We start from the raw sequence: 17,247 nt of genomic DNA, 5'->3' as shown, positions 1-17,247 counted from the left end.
TCCGTTAGCGATCTACATCGATTTTGCTGTGTGGGGGGTGGTGCAGTGAACAATCTTTTTGCCCTCACTTGAGCCCACTGAGGAGGAGGAGGAGGAGGGAGAAAAAAATATATTTTTATCAGTCTGTTGTGTGCAGCGTTCAGCTATATTTTACTACAGATTGCTGTTCTAATCTGCTATTTAAAAATTACAAATTTAAAGGGGAATTTTTTTTAAGAGCAATTGCCATGCTCTTAACTACATTTTGCTGCCATTTGCAGCACTCTAGCCCTTTCCACTGGTTTTTTAGAGCCATTTTAGTGCCTGAAAGTTCGGGTCCCCATTGACTTCAATAGGGTTCGGTGTCCGGGTAAAGTTCGAAAAAAGTCCAGACACGGACCCGGACTTTTTTTTCAAGTTCGGCCGAACCCGTCAAACACGGACATCCAGGTGTCCGCTCAACTCTACTTGACATCCTAAGTGCACATCCTCCACCTCTGCTGTCCCTATTAGGTGCACTACAGGCTACTGAAAAGTGGGTAGGGTTTTCTATAGGCCAACCACAGCAGACCCTGCCCATTGTTCGCTTCATGATTCTTATTAGGGGCTTTTTTATTGTTGTATTGTTGCCCTTTCAAATACATTACTGAGCACTCTCCAGATTCCAGAAACCGCTAACTGCAGACCACATATATAAATTATGTTAACAAACAACTCAGATTCCAGTAAATATTTCAAACAGCCTATAAATCTTTATGAGTATGTAATTACCACACCAGTGAATCAACATGCCTCAGAGAAAAATAAGAGCAAAATTAAAGCCCTTGTCAAAGATTATTTATTTAAGTTAAAATATTAAACGTGTTAGACTTACCTGCTCAGTGCAATGCTATTGCATAGAGCTACCCCAAACCTCCTCTTCTGGGGTCCCTCGCCAGCACTCTCAGCTCCTCTTCTTCTGGGTGTGCCCCCATAGCAAGATGCTTGCTATAAGAGCACACCTGCAGGCTTGCTCTTGAGCCGGGCTCTGTGCATCCATAGACACACACAGAGTAGCTTGACCCCACAATCCTCACAGAATTTGATTGACAGCAGCAGGAACCAATGCCTCCTGCTGCTGTATGTGTGTCCTGTGAGGAGAGGAACACAGACTGGTGCCTCTGCATATGGGTACAGCTCTAGATTGAGATAGGACTCAGGTAAGTCTATAGGGATCAGTGGCGACTGGTGCTCAATATTGTGGAGGGGGGGGGGGTGGCAAACAAACCTGGCCCCCTCACTCGCACTTCCGCCCCCCAACACCCCATGGGAGACGGGCGGGAAGGCGGCGATCAGTGGCTTTTCCTTAGGAGGCCCGTGACAAAATAGTGCTGGATCTGGAGTAGGGCTCCTGGAAGCCTAAAGAGGCTGTTGCCATTCAACCCCCCCTCCCCGCTGCTTTTTGCTCCAGCTTGCCAATGGAAGAGCCGGGGCCATTGCTTCTCCTCCTGGCCAAACAAGAAGTGGGTCTTGAGACCCAATTGCCAGGGAGTCCTAAGACTGCGGCAGGGCAGCCCTCCTGCGCAATGTATACCGAAGTAGGTATACATCGGTCGCGCCTGCAGCTAGGGGGTGAGCGTGTAAACAGAGCTCCTGTGATCCTTCTATGTAGGATCTATAGGATCAGCTTCTAACTTGAGCTTGTTCAGTTAAGCTTTTGCAATAAAAATTGGAAGCTGATTGGTTTCTATGCACAGCGGCACCAGATTTTGCACTCTCCAGCCTTAGTAAATCAACCCCACTGACTTTATTTATCAGGAATTATTGGACACTGTGAGGGTTATTTACTAAAGTAAATCCACTCTACACTACAAGGGCACTGTAAGATCTGAGGGTGACATGTAAGGAAAATAAGAAAAACACATTTTTGCTTGCACATGATTGGATGATAGAAATCAGCAGAGCTTCCCCTCATTTCAGATTTCCCCCTCAGATCTACAGCGACTGCACTTCTAAGTGCACTTTACATAGTATTACATGGTTGTTGAGGTTGAATAAAGACAATTGTCCATCCAGTTCAACCTGTGTGGGTGTGTGTGGCCGTAATAATCTCATATAGCCCTGAATGTTCTGATCCTTGAGATGTAAGTCTAAGAGTCTTTTGAAAGCCACCATACTTCCCACAGAAACCACCTCTTGTGGTAGAGAATTCCACAATCGTGTAGCCCTAACAGTAAAGAACCCCCAACGTTGCCTGAGGTTAAAACGCTTCTCCTCTAATCGCATTGTTTGCCCTCGAGTCCTCATGCAATACTTTCGACTGAATAGCTTTTTTTCTATGCTGAGATCACCATTGAGGTATTTATAAATTGCTATCATGTCCCCTCTCAGGCGTCTCTTCTCCAGGGAGAATAAATCAAGCGATTGCAGACGCTCTTCATAATTAAGTTCCTCCAATCCCCTAATTAGTTTAGTTGCCCTTCTCTGGACTCTCTCCAGCTCTAACACATCCCTCCTGAGGACTGGCGACCAGAACTGGACAGAATACTCCAGATGTGCTCGGACCAGAGTTTTATAAAGTGGAAGGATTATAGTTTTATCTCTGGAATACATCCCTTCCTTATGCATGCTAATATTCTGCCGGCTTTGGCAGCTGCCGCTTGACATTGCATGCTATTGCCTAGTCTATCCTCTACTAAGACTCCCAGATCTTTCTCCATTTTTGATTCCCCCAAAGGTTCCCCTCCTAAAGTGTATTGTGCTTTTATGTTTTTAGTCTCCAAGTGCAAAACCTTACACTTCTTAAACCACATTAAACCTCATTTGCCATGTCGTTGCCCACTCTGTTATTTTGTCCAGGTCATTCTGTAGGATATCTGCTTCATGCTGTGCAGTTATTGCCCTGCCCAATTTTGTGTCATCTGCAAAAAATGATATAGAACTACTGATCCCGTCCTCAATGCTGTTTATGAATAAATTGAACAAGGTTGGTCCCAGGACTGAGCCTTGGGGGACCCCACTTACCACCCCAGACCAGTCTGAGTATGTGCTATTTATTACCACCCTTTGGACACGCCCTTTTAGCCAGTTCTGAATCTGGTAGTGCACAGTGGATTTGCCTTTAGAAAATCAACCCCATTGTTTGCTGTTTAATATTTTTTCCTGACACTTTACATTTTTTGATCATCACATATCACATTGTTTTATTGTTACCAGTTGCACTGCACTATTTATTGAGGTTTAAAGTCTAAAAGTAGCTTTTCTTTAGAAAGCCACAGCTTCAGTAGGAAATCCTGTCACCTGCCAGCATTCTGCAGGGAAAAACCCATGCTGTCTGCAGGGGCTGACTGACAACTTTTGGTCCAAGGGGCAAGAACAAACCAAGAGGCCCATGGTTCAGTACCTCGGCCCCCTCCCACTCTCCCTCTTCCCAGCCTCCTCCTGACCCCCATTCAAATCTGAAGCTCTGCTCCAGGTACTCTATACTCACAGGCCGAAAACGGGTTCCTGACCTAGCCAGCAGGGGGTGGTTGGGGGGAGCTCGGGTGGGGCTCCAGTGGGGCATGGAACCTGCCTCTGCTCACACACAATTTACACCATGCATGCTGGTGTGGGGGAGGGGTCCTGCGCTCTGCCCTTTTCTAAAAATCGCACCCAGTAGATCAGCGGCAGGGACTTTTTACTTTTCTTGAGAAGGAATCCTTTAGGCATGTGTGTGGCAGAAGCGATGCAGCCTTTTTAGGCCTCTTGCACAGGATACTAATGTTTGAGCATCTACTTTATCATCAGTTTTTTTTTTTTGTATGTATTTGTATTTGCATGTAATTTCATGCATTTTCGCGCAAATGCCCAGAAACATAATCTTACGTTCTTGTTCTGCATATTTGTAAATGGTTTTTTGCGTGCATGAGGCCTAAATTACTGACCAAAAATGCAGATTTTTTGATTTTGTTTTTACTGAAAAATGCACAGCGCTTGTTTACACGCCTGTGTGCATTAGCACATTACATTTAATGGGCTGTATTTTAGCTCAGTAAAAAAAATGATCTTTTTCAAGCTGCAGTGTGCAAGAGGCCTTACGGGGCATCAAAGCGGCCCAGGGGGCAATTGCCCCCCCCCGCCCCCTGGCCCAGTCCTCCCCTGGCTGTCTGTGTAGAAGCAGTCTCTCTGCGGAAGTCCAACATGTACCCTGATAAGTCACAGCCAATAAATAGGGATCATGAGCTTTGCTGATTGTAGAGCTGTAGGTCGGACTGAGCAGGAGGTGTTTCTGTAGAGAGACCGCTGCTTCTACAATGAGAGCGAGGGTCCAGAATAGGCTTAAAGTAGACTGTAGCTACTTTCTACAGAAAACAATCTGTGGGACTTTGAATGCTTTTGTTTTGATGTACCTAAAATGTATTTAGCTGATTGAAACCAACATTCAATTGGGCTTCAAAGGAATTCACACATCATTTACAACATAGTATTACCCAGAAATCCCTTCTGTTTAACCAGTTCCGGACCGCCCACCACCAATTTACTGCGGCAGGGCGGCCCACCTGTGTGAAACGACGTAGACCTACGTCAGTCGCGCGCCTGCAGCTAGGGGGTGAGCGTGTGCTGCCGCCGCTGTGCTCCTGCCCCCACTCGGCAGTGGGGACTCCGATGCACGGGGCAGGCTGCTCCGATTGCTGCCTGACACCCGTAATCGCTCCCCGCTGAGGGAGAAGGACGGTCAGCTATTGTAAACACAGCTGACCGTTCTTCTCCCTATAATGATCACAGAGGTCCTGTGATCCTTCTATATAGGATCACAGGTCTCTATGATCATTTCACAAGCCACACCCCCCCCACAGTTAGAATCAATCCACTAGGCTCCCATTTAACCCCTTGATCACCCACAGTGTTAACCCCTTCCCTGCCAGTGTCATTATTACAGTAACAGTGCATATTTTTAGCACTGATTACTGTAGTAATGTCACTGGTACCCCCAAAAGTGTCAAAAATGTCAGTTAGGGGTCTGATCTGTCCGCCGCAAGGTTGTAGTCCTGCAAAAAATCGCATATCGCCGCCATTGCTAGTTAAAAAATAAAAACAATAAAAATGCCATAAATCTTTCCCGTAGTTAGTAGACGCAATAACTTTAGCGCAAACCAATCAAAATACGCTTATTGCGATTTTTCTTAACAAAAATATGTAGCAGAAAACAAATTGGCGTAAAAAGTTAAAAAATTTAGATTTTTAATTTTTTTCTTTTGAGAATGTTATATAGCAGAATGTAAAAAATATTGTTTTTTTTTTTCCAAGTTGTCGCTCTTTTTTTGTTTATAGCGCAAAAAATAAAAATCACACAGGTGATCAAATACCACCAAAAGAAAACTCTATTTGTGAGAAAAGAAAAACATCAATTTTATTTGGGTACAGCGTTGCACGGCCGCGCAATTGTCCGTTAAAATAACGCAGTGCCAAATCGCAAAATAGGGCCTGGTCATTAAGGGGGCAAATCCTTCCGGTCTTAAAGTGGTTAAAATGTATACAACTGCTTTTTACAAAAAGGTGGCAAGTTTCTTTTTCCAGCTGTGTATTTGGTAGAGTTCTCCTTTAGATGTTTTTCTTTGATGACTAACAAGTGACCTCAAGACTCCTGAAAGATTCAGGGAAGATTGGATTTCAAGAGCCGAAGGAAAATTCCCTTTTGTTTTCGCATTAAGTGCAATAACAGAACGATGTGCGGCAGAAGTGGATCCAACATTCAGCCCTGGAATGTGCTAAACGGCCCAGCCTGCCTCACTTCCCCCATATTAAACAGACTGTGTGGATGGAATTGAAACAGCAGGTGCTTAAAGTTTTATCTCCGAAAAATCACATTGCAGGGTTCTGAAGAGGCGAGAAATGAAATCTGTTCTTCTATCATTCTGAAACTGCTTACTATTATATTGCCTTTATATTTATTTCAGTGCATGGATATCCTGGGCCACACACAGTGACTGAGACACCCAACCACCACTCAGAAAGGGAACAATGCCTCTCTCTTACATGTATAAAGACTAGTTTTAACCACTTCTGGACCGGAAGGATTTGCCCCCTTAATGACCAGGCCATTTTTTGCGATTCGGCACTATGTTACTTTAACAGACAATTGTGCGGTCGTGCGACGCTGTACCCAAATAAAATTGACGTCCTTTTTTTCCCCACAAATAGAGCTTTCTTTTGGTGGTATTTGATCACCTCTGCAATTTTTATTTTTTGCGCTATAAACAAAAAAATAAAAAAATCCTAATACACTGTTCTCATTCACCTCGGCCTCTGTGTGTTTACTGTGCGCTGACACATCACACTTCACCCTGCTAAGGCTCCATGTACACGGGACATTGTTAAAAGTCCCTTGAATGCTGGACTTTTTATTTTTTTTAGGACGTTTAAAACGTCCGTTGTGTCGCGTTTGCACCCACGTTTAGCGGGCGTTTAATGGGCGTTTGTGTTTAAAACCATTCCTAGAGGTCAAAAAAATCATTCCCCTTTACAATGGAAAAACGTGAGCGCCAAACGCGGGTCATCGCATTGGGTCACGTTCGGCCGTGTTTGGCCGCGTTTTTGCGCTTGAAACGCCGGGAAACACACGTTCGAACGCAAATAATTGCGTTCCAAAAAACGTCCCTGAACTCAACTGCCTGCAAATGACTGTAAACGACCCTGTGTACATGGACAGCTAAGATAACATGGAGCTGCGTTCAGGGGCTTCTGAAAAAAACGCCCAACTGCTCCTAAACGGCCATTTCCAGCGTCCCGTGTACATAGAGCCTCACTCTTGGTGGCAGTCAGCAGGATACCCTCTCTTCCCAGCTGGTACAGAAGGAGGAGCGGGGGCCACTTTGGCACCAATAGGAGCGGCTTTGGTCCTAGTGCTTAAGTTTAATGGGTCAAACATCTCTCTATCAGAGTGGGAGGAGACACTGGAGAGTGCCGCTCGCCTGTATCAGGTGCCTACCCTGCTTATCACGGAGCTGGCCAATAACTTCTCACAGGATGATGCCGCCAAGAAGTGATGGTAGAGAAGATTTCTGGCCACATACAGACAGATAAGATCTTCTTATACACTATATTACCAAAAGTATTGGGATGCCTGCCTTTACATGCAAATGAAATATAACCACTTAAGCCCCGGAAAATTTTACCCCCTTCCTGACCAGGGCCTATTTTGCGATTCGGCACTGCGTGACTTTAACGGACAATTGCGCGGTCGTGCGACGCTGTACCCAAACTAATTTGACGTCCTTTTTTTCCCACAAACAGAGCTTTCTTTTGGTGCTATTTGATCACCTGTGCGATTCTTACTTTTTGCGCTATAAACAAAAAAAGAGCGTCAATTTTGCAAAAATAACAATATTTTTCACATTTTTTTTTATATGAAATCCCCCCCCCCCCAAAAAAAAGTAAAAATCTAAATTTTTTAACATTTTGGGCCAATTTTTTTTTTTTTTTACCATATGTTTGGTAAAAAAAATTGCAAAAAACGTATTTTGATTGGTTTGCGCAAAAGTTATCGCGTTTACTAACAAAGGGAAAGATTTTTGTCATTTTTGTTGTTTTTTTTTTTAACGCGTAATGGCAGCGATCTGCGATTTTTTTTGTGGTACTGTGACATTGCGGTGGACAGATCGGACCCTTGACTGACATTTTTGACACTTTTGGGGTTACCAGTGACATTACTACTGTAATAAGTGCTATACATATGCACTGTTACTGTAAAATTACACTGGCAGTGAAGGGGTTAACTTTTTTTAGGGGGAGGGGTTATGTGTGTCCCTAGGGGCGTGATTCTAACTGTGATTGGCTGTGGCTTGAGGTGTAGGAACAGTGATCAACGGTCCTACATAGTAGAACCGTATGATCACCATTCCTACACAGGGGAGAACTGGTCCAAATTATTTGGTGGAGCGGAGAATATGGTGTGGGCCGGGGTTGTTTCTCAGGGATTGGGCTTAGCCCCTTAGTTCGAGTGAAGGGAATTCTTAAAGAGGAAGTAAACCCTCCTCTGCAAGTTGCACCTATAGGTAAGCCTATGATAAGGCTTACCTATAGGTACTGTAAATATCTCCTAAACATGTACCGTTTAGGAGATATTTACCTGACATGCAGCCACTGACGTCACTAGCGCATTCGCTCTGAAGGAACGGCCGCTGGTGCCGTGACTGTCGGCTCCTGCGCGTGTGCGCGGGAGTGACGTCACCGCGGCTCCGGCCAATCAGATGACCGGATGCCGCGGTCCCGGAAGACGGGCGACTGAACATGTCGCCCCTCATAGAGGTAAGCGGGCGGCACGGCGGGGGCTCGTTCTAAGGTAAGTATTTCATAATGAGCTAGTATGCGATACATACTAGCTCATTATGTGTTTCTCTTTCAGGGTGAAAAAAAAAAGAAAAAAAGAAAATCAGGTTTACATCCTCTTTAAGGCGTCAGCATACCAAGACATTTTGGACAATTTCATGCTCCCAACTTTGTGGGAACAGTTAGGCCATGTTTTACTATTTAGCACTGCACTACTATAATTGGAAATTGCCCGGTCATGCAACACTGTACCCAAACTAAATTTGTGTCATTTTTTTTTTACACAAATAGAGCTATTTTTTATTGGTATTTGTTCACCACTGGGTCCTTTATTTTTTCTTATATAAACAAAAAAGACTAAAATTAAATAAAAAAAAAAATAAATAAATAAATGCCTGCTATAATACCATATAAATGATATCCAAAAAAATAAAAAAGCTTCATAAATTTAGGCCAAAATGTATTCTGCTACATGTCTTTGGTAAAAAAAAAAAAATCCCAATAAGTGTATAGTTATTGGTTTGTGTCAAAGTTATAATGTCTACAAACTATGGTATATATACTGGCAGTGATCAGCGACAGTATAGTGGGACTGTGATAGTACGACGGACAATCTGACACTAGCCAACACTGAATCGGAACTGGCTAGCTCCAGTGACACTAATACAGTGATCGGTGATAATACTATACACTGTCACTATACTAATGACACTGGCTGGGAGGAGGTTAACATCTAGGGTGATCAAAGTTAACTGCATGCCTAGTAATGTGTAATGTGTGCTGCTTATTACTAATGATCTCTTTGTTTCTCAGGGATAAGAAACAGAGAGATTGTTCCTTCGGTACAGAGCCCTGTGTTGATTGTCAACACAGGGCTCTGAGCTGTGATTGGACACAACCGATCAGCAGGTCCCGGCTTTGAATCATGGCTGGGACCTGCTGACAGATCCCCGCTGTGTACAATCACAGCAGGTGTTGGCGGGGCAGGCATGCACGCGCACTAAACCTGGAAACAGGCAGCAATGTACCAGTACGTCACTTTGCCTATACTGGCCACCCATCCGCACTACATTGCGGGCAGGCGGTCTGCAAGTGGTTAAGGGGAGAGGTATATGATCACCATGTATAAATACATAAACAGTCCAAAAAGACAAACTTGGTGCAAATTTGTTCAGTTTAATAAGTTTTCAAAGGGCGTGGCGGAAGAGGTTTAATCTCTGCATATAGAAAGGCTTCTTCACAGTAAGAGCTGTGAAAATGTGCAATAGACTTACCCAAGAGATAGTTCTAGCCAGCTCAGGTTCTTCAAATATCAGCAGTGCCATTTTCTATTCCGCTGCATTCTTCTTTATCCTTGGATAGTACGTCAGCATTGTGGCATCCAGCTTTCATTAAAACTAAAAAGAAAAGATGGAAAAAAGCAGGAAAGTTCTCCATGATGACATTGTTTCCTAATGAGAAGCTTTTTCAAGTGAAGTAATTGATTCATACTGTGCATTTCATCATATGACCTCAATGTCTTTTCCAGTCACCAGTTTAGCATGCTTCATTATAACATTGTATATATACTATATATATGTGGATCTATACAGTTCCGATTGTGTCTTCTCTCTCCACATCGTTATTCCACTCTCATTTGAGTGGGAGAGAGATGATTGGTTGTTCTGCTAAAGAAGAACACTGCAAATACTGTTTAAACTTTATATATATATATATATATATATATATATATATACTGGTCACATATTATAATATAGTTTCACAATGACTTTTTTTTATGGAAAATTTCCTTTTCTTTGGGAAAACCCAATTTTTTACGAGAGCCTCGTCCTCCCAGCAGTTACAAATGTATAAAAGAATTCAAATAACAGAATCTGTGTGTGGTCAGCCCTTCTCTTCAGCATGTCAGATGTGAATTAGGAACAAAAAAATAATCATGAACCATTTGAAGGTTTCCTTCTCATTCTTTGTGTTTAAGGCTCGGTTCACACTGCTGCGACTTGTGACACCCCAAGTCGCATGACATGTGAAATCCTGTGTTAGTCAATGAGAGCTGTCCTAATTAGCAATACTGAAGTCGCTCTGACATTAGAAAAGGTTCCTGTACTACTTCAAGGCGACTTCTATCCGACTTGTGCCCATAGACTTTAATGGAAGTCGCTTCCAAGTCACCCCCCCCTTTTTTTTCTTAACCTAAAATACGGACATGTGTGTTCCAGTATATTTTTGGTGCATTTGTGAAGCTTCGTTCCAGCAGTGGTGTATTTTGGTTTTCTGCTGCTCTAGGCAAGAGTAAAATTGGGCGCCCCTCCTCTCCCTCTTATGTAATTTTGCCCCACCCCTTCCTATTTAACGGATATGACTCCTTGCAATTGAAGGACTGCAAATACCAGCATGAACCCCTGAGATCTTATGAGAGGGGGGAGAGGGGGATGGAGGCGAGAGATAGGGGGGAGAAGAAGGGTGAGGGGGGGGGGAGAGAGAGGGGAGGGGGGAGGAGAGAGAGAGAGACAGACCGAGGGGGGGGGGGGAAGAGAGAGAGGGGGAAGGAGAGAGAGAGAGGGAGGGAGAGATGGAGAGAAGGAAGTTAAATCCTCCTTCACTTTGAATTATGGGCAGGGCCAGGGAGTCATGGCCATGATGTCACTGGTTGCTATATGCCAGGCAGGACTAGCAACCAATGGCCAATAGAGTCTCAGTTGGAGGCAGGGGGGGGCTCTTTTTTGCCGCCCCCCCCCCCTGCAAAGTGCCACCCTAGGCCTGGGCCTTGTTGGCCTTGGCCAAAATACAGCACTGTGTTCCAGTACAGTCCAGTGCAGAAAAAATGCAGCATGTTCTACCCTTTCTTCTGGGACGCACTGGAACACACTGGGACTGACTGCACTGGTGTGAACTATGTCACTGAAAACCATATAACCTACTATACTTGCGTTTTTGATGCAGAAAAAAAAAATGCCCTGGACTGCATGTGGTGGGAACTGGCCCTTCATGCTTTTCTGCAGCCTCCCTATTGAAGTCTATTTGACAAAAACGCACTGTTTTGCATTTAAAAAAGTCCATGACCCCTTCCAAAAATAAAGTGGCTGAAATAAAGCATAGATGTGAACGTGCCCCATAAATAAACATGTTAAATGGAATGTAGTGCATTTCTGCAAAAAGCACAAAAAAAAAAAAAGTGTAGGTGTGAACAGGGCCATTGTTAGAAATGATGGGGTCCCCTACAGCCGTCCTGATGCCCGCACCCCTCCAAACCCTGATTATATGCTCCAACCTCCTTGGCCCCTCTGTTGACCTGATGGGACCCAGGGAAATATAATTTTTGATTGTAAAGTGATTGTAAAGTCTAATTTTATTTATTTTTTTCAAATAACAAACATGTTATACTTCCCTCCTCTGTGCAGTTGGTTTTGCACAGAGCAGCCTGGATCCTCCTCTTTTCAGGTCCCTTGTTGCAGCTCCTGGCCCCTCCCTCCTGTCAAGTGCCACCACAGCAAATAGCTTGTTATGGGGGCACCCGAGTCGAGCTGCGGCTCTGTGTGTTCATTCAGAAATGGTGCTGCCCTGCCCCCTCTCTATCCTGATTGGCCAATTGACTTTGATTGACAGCCACGGGAGCCAATCGATGGCCAAGGGACTCATGGACATCGTTGGATAGAGATGGGGCTCAGGTAAGTATTAGGGGTGTTGGGGGGCTGCTACACACAGAAGGCTTTTTCATTTAATGCGTAGAATGCATTAAGATAACAAAACCTTCTGACTTTACAACCCCTTTAAGCCCTGGTAAACAAGTAGGAGTGGGAGTGTGCTGTAATAAAATCTATTTAATCAATAGGGCAGATAATAACAATAAAGCTGCCATGGTCCCCCCTTTTTACTGCCTTATCAGCGGCCCTGGGTGTGAACCAGCCCTAAACACGCCTAAACAGTAGCAATATTCTGGCCAATGAAATGCATAAACGCTCAAATGATTGACAGGCCTGAACATGTCTAAAAACGCCTTAACTCTCCTCAAACGCATGTGTTTGAATGCTTTTATCTTAGTTCGAATTAGCTTAGTTTGAATAGTTTTGAATAGTTTTACCTACAGATCAAACACACCTCAGTAGAACACACTGTGCTGAATTGTCACCTACTTGGTTGAAGTCAATGGGAATCTGCCGAAGTTCATTGCAATGGCACATCAAACAACAGCAATCTACATGTGCCCTTACCCTTCTTCTTATCTTGGGAACCGGTGATAACACGGACGGAAAACCGGCTCTATCTCCCAAAAAATTTGAAGTCCTTTTTAAAACTAGATGTTAAAGAGCAGGGCTCACTGAATTATAGTTCTTCACTGATGGTTTAGATCAGGGGTCTCCAAACTTCCTAAACAAAGGGCCAGTTTACTGTCCTTTAGACTTTTGGGGGTCAAGACAGCGGCCATTGGTAGTAGAAAAGATCCCGATGTCAGTGGGAAAAAACAATGTCCCACCTTTGGTGTCAATAAGAGGAATTTAGCCTCATCAATGGTGTCATTGGGAGGAATTGTGCCCTATCAGTGAAGTTATTGGGAGGAATTGTGCCCTATCATTGGTGTCATTGGGAGGAATTGTGCCCTATCATTGGTGTCATTGGGAGGAATTGTGCCCTATCATTGGTGTCATTGGGAGGAATTGTGCCCTATCAATGGTGTCATTGGCAGGAATTGTGCCCTATCATTGGTGAAATTGGGAGGAATTGTGCCCTATCAATGGTGTCATTGGGTGTAATTGTGCCCTATCATTGGTTTTATTTGGAGGAATTTTGCCCTATCTATGGTGTCATTGGGAGGAATTGTGCCCTATCATTGGTGTCATTGGGAGGAATTGTGCCCCATCATTGGTGTCATTGGGAGGAATTGTGCCCTATCATTGGTGTCATTGGGTGGAATTGTGCCCTATCATTGGGAGGAATTGTGCCCTATAAATGGTGTCATTGGGTGGAATTGTGCCCTATCATTGGTGTCATTGGGAGGAATTGTGCCCTATCATTGGTGTCATTGGGAGGAATAGTGCCCTATCATTGGTGTCATTGGGAGGAATTGTGACCTATCATTGGTGTCATTGGGAGGAATAGTGCCCTATCATTGGTTTTATTGGGAGGAATTGTGCCCTATCAATGGTGTCATTGGGAGGTATTGTGCCCTATTATTGGAGTCATTGGGCGTAATTGCGCCCCTTCATCGTGGTCAATCCGGGGGGGGGGGTGCCAGGCAGGAATTATTCCCTATTGTTTTATAGTGGGTATCAGTGGATGAAATAGTGTCCCAAGGGCCAGATAAAAGCAAGCAAAGGGCTGCGTCTAGTCCTCCGGGCTGCAGTTTGGAGACCACTGGTTTAGATGACTAGACTTTTTGCAATTAAATAACAATGGTACAAGCCTCTGAAGTCATAGTATAATTGTGTGTGATCATGTGCATCAGCCTTCAACCAACCTGTGGCTCTCCTTAACCTGTGGAACCACAAGGCATAGCATGTCCCGCCATGCATCCACTGCAGACCTGTGTCTCCGGTTGGGAGTGATTGGTGTACACTCTTTATTACATATTACAAAATGTTGCTGCATATTCCATCGACTTGTATTTTGGTTTTAGTGGTCCTTTAGGAAGGCACGCTAAGCTTGTTAGTCTGTAATTGTTATTTCATGCTGAATTTTAATGTATTTTATGTTCTAGGAAGGAAAGAAGAAGTTTGACAAAGAGAGTGAGAAATATTATTCCATCTTAGAGAAACACTTGAATTTGTCATCAAAGAAGAAAGAGGCGCATTTACAAGAGGTACATTGTTCTTTAATTTTTCTGGTCTTGGCACAGACTTCAAATGCCGTCTTCCCTGGTTTAATCATGTGTCTATGCCTACTATGTAATTGTGTATGGGGAGCTGGAAAAGTCTTATCCGGGCTGATGGGAGTACAAGATGAGTACGGTAATATTTCTTGCACAAATGACTCCAGCAGTGAACTGATGTATTAATTACATGGTGGTCAGTAAGCGAAAGAGACGATGGCAGCTGGGAGGGGAGCTAGAGCACAACATAAATTAGAATGCGGCATGCATAATCAAGTATGGTTTTACAGTTTTTATGGAAAAAGGAATAAAATTTTCAGAACAAATTATTATTAAAATAGACCCTTAAAATGGTGAAAATAGTCCTATATTACTTTCCTGTCCTTCAGAAAGAGCTACTCTGGGCTCAAACTGCACATAGTCTAGTGGGCAGATACTGTATATTGAGGCACTGGACACCTAGGTTTCTTTTAAAGTGGTTCTAAAGCCTTAGGCCCCTTTTAACACTGGCGGAGGCCATCTGGGGATCTGCCCGCTCGGCAGGGGATCTCTCCGCTGATCCGCGCTGGGAAGGCAGATGACAGGTCCGTGTCTGCTTCACTGATGCAGAGCGGACACGGACAGAGCCTGCTGTCTTTTATGGGCTGTGGGATGGAAAGAGACTGCTTGTCCATCTGACTATCATCTGATCCAATCCACCAGACAAATGGAGAACGGTTCTCCATCTGTCTGTTTTTAGCAGACAGGATTGGATCGGATGTTGACAATGTGTCCACACTTGCCACTCCATAGAGAGCAATAGATGGTCCGATCGGGTTCACCCGAAAAACTGCCAGCCAGACCCGATTGGTCCGTCAGTGTGAAAGGGGTCTTAAGGTTTTTTACCCTAATGCATTTTATGCATTAACCACTTAATTGACCACAGATTTACTGTGGCAGGGCAGCTCGGCTGTGCATTATCACGTAGATCTACGTGATTATGTGCACGTGGTTTCTGCAGGCGTAAAAGCCCTGATTAGACACAGCGGGATGCAGACCGCCGGAGGAGCGGGCTCGATCGCCGCCAGCCTCTGGTGATCTTCGGCGATACTGACAGGAGAGCCGTCTGGAATGTAAACAATGCAAGACGGCTCTCCTGTCAGAGGCAGGGAATGATCGTGTGATTCACCTAAGCTGAATCACCGATCTCTCTCTGCCTCTGTTAAATTCATTCTCCCCCCCCACACACACACACACACACACAGTTATTAGGCACAAATAGGGAACACATTTAACCCCTTGATCACCGTTAATGTTAACCCCTTCCCTGCCAGTGTCATTTATACAGTAACAGTGCATATTATTTAGCACTGATTACCGTATTAATGTCACTGGTCCCCAAAAAGTGTCTTTTAGTGTGAGATTTGTCCGCCGCAACGTCTCAGTCCTGATAAAAATTGCTAATCCCCGCCATAACTAATAAAAAAAATTAAAAAATAAAAAGTCCATAAATCTATCCCGTAATTTGTAAACGCTATAACGTTTGTGCAAACCAATTATTATACACTTTTTGGGGATTTTTTTTTTTTTGCCAAAAATATGTAGCAGAATACCAATTGGCCTAAACTGATAAAAAAAATAGATTTTTTACATTTTTTTTTATTGTTATATAGCAGAAAGTAGAAAATATTGGTGTTTTTTCAAAATTGACGCTCTTTTTTTGTTTATAGCGCAAGGTGATCAAATACCACCAAAAGAAAGCTCTATTTGTGGAAAAAAAAGGACGTCAATTGTATTTGGGTACAGCGTTGCACAACTGCGCACTTGTCAGTTAAAGCAACGCATTGCCGAATCACAAAAAATGGCCTGGTCATTAAGGGGGTAAAACCTTCCCGGGCTGAAGTGGTTAAGGTAAAAATGCCTTCTGTGCCAGATGATCTCCCCAGCCTCTCTTATATTTACCTGAGCCCATTCTCAATCAAGCGCTGTGCTCGAGAGCAGCGGCTCTCTCCTCTCTCTCCCTCCTCCCTGGACAGATTGACAGCAGCAGCTGCTGTCAATCAAATTCTGTGATGAGGGAGAGGGGCTGAGCCACCCTGTCTTTGTCTATAGATGCAGACAGGGGGGGCTCAGGATCAGGCCCGCATGGGTGCCCCTATAGGAAGCAGCTGAAAAGGAGAAGCCAGGAGCATTGGCGGGCGACCCCAGAAGAAGAGGTTCAGGACTGCTCTCTGCAAAACCATTGTACCAAATATGACATGTTTTTAATTTAATAATACAAAATCCAAAGCTTTGCAATCACTTAAACTAAAGGCAAATAGCCTGTTTCCTTTTCAAGGGAAAATTCCCTTAGCTTAATGAATGAGTTGAAGCTCCATCATCCAATCATGTGCAAGCAAAAACTACTGTTTCTCTTACGTCCTCCGACAGTCGCCGCCCACTTCATATTCATCACCAATGGGGTTATGTCCTTTATTCCGTAGGAGTAGCTAGGCAATAGAATATGTTAGTACAAAGACTTTTAACATATCCCACCCCCAGGGGGTGGTCCCCTCAGTACATAACCCTCCACTTCCTGTATCCAACTCAGTTTCATTTGTCTAGCTGTCAGGAGTAGCTGGAAGTTTCTGTGCTGGGGCACCTTGTCTCAGCTCTCTTTCCTTTCTTTGGATTTTATTTGAGTTTTTTTCTCTCTTTCTTGTTAGCTGTTATTTTACCAGCGTTAGTTAGTTCTTCTGATGAAGAGGATCATGCGGGCTGCGTCTCGGGCTGACCCCCCTGGTAGCAGGCTGTGGGTCAGTGGCTTCTCAGCCCGCCATCGAGCGTTCAGTCAGGTATCGCTCCTGAGTTATCTGAACGACCCATCCCTGTTCGGTGCAGGGATGCTAGGTGAGGTGGCTACCTCACCGGACGCTCTGCGGTTTCTCAACCCACCTTCTGATGCGTCCTGGATGCGACTCTCCCTGCCTCATGTGCAGCGGTTTGTTCGCCTGTGCGGGTCCCCCACGCCATGTGAGAGGTAAGTGCATTTATGTGGGGACCTGTCTGTCTGGGGGGTGTCAGTCTGGGACTGTGTACCTTGCCCTGTGTTCACACTATTACGTTTTCCCTATCTCTCACATTGCAAGCTGTGGGCTGCAGGAGGGGGGGCTGGCTGCACTCTGTGTCAGTTTTCTGTTTGTGTGAACGGCTGT

General features: G+C 44.4%; 1 protein-coding gene across 1 annotated transcript in view; it reads left to right on the top strand.

Moving 5' to 3' along the window:
* The window catches only part of ARHGAP42 (Rho GTPase activating protein 42), a 531,819-nt gene that overhangs the window by 320,433 nt on the left and 194,139 nt on the right, over nucleotides 1-17,247 (top strand). The window contains exon 5 of the mRNA XM_082244686.1: nucleotides 13,964-14,065. Within this exon, the coding sequence (XP_082100812.1) occupies nucleotides 13,964-14,065 (102 nt within the window). The remainder of the gene's footprint in view (nucleotides 1-13,963; nucleotides 14,066-17,247) is intronic.

The sequence above is a fragment of the Pelophylax lessonae genome (genome assembly GCF_965119305.1).
Source record: "Pelophylax lessonae genome assembly, chromosome: 2".
Classification (NCBI taxonomy): Eukaryota; Metazoa; Chordata; class Amphibia; order Anura; family Ranidae; genus Pelophylax; species Pelophylax lessonae.
The sequence above is the reverse complement of the archived record's forward strand: the minus strand, read 5'-3'. Positions and strand labels throughout refer to the sequence as shown.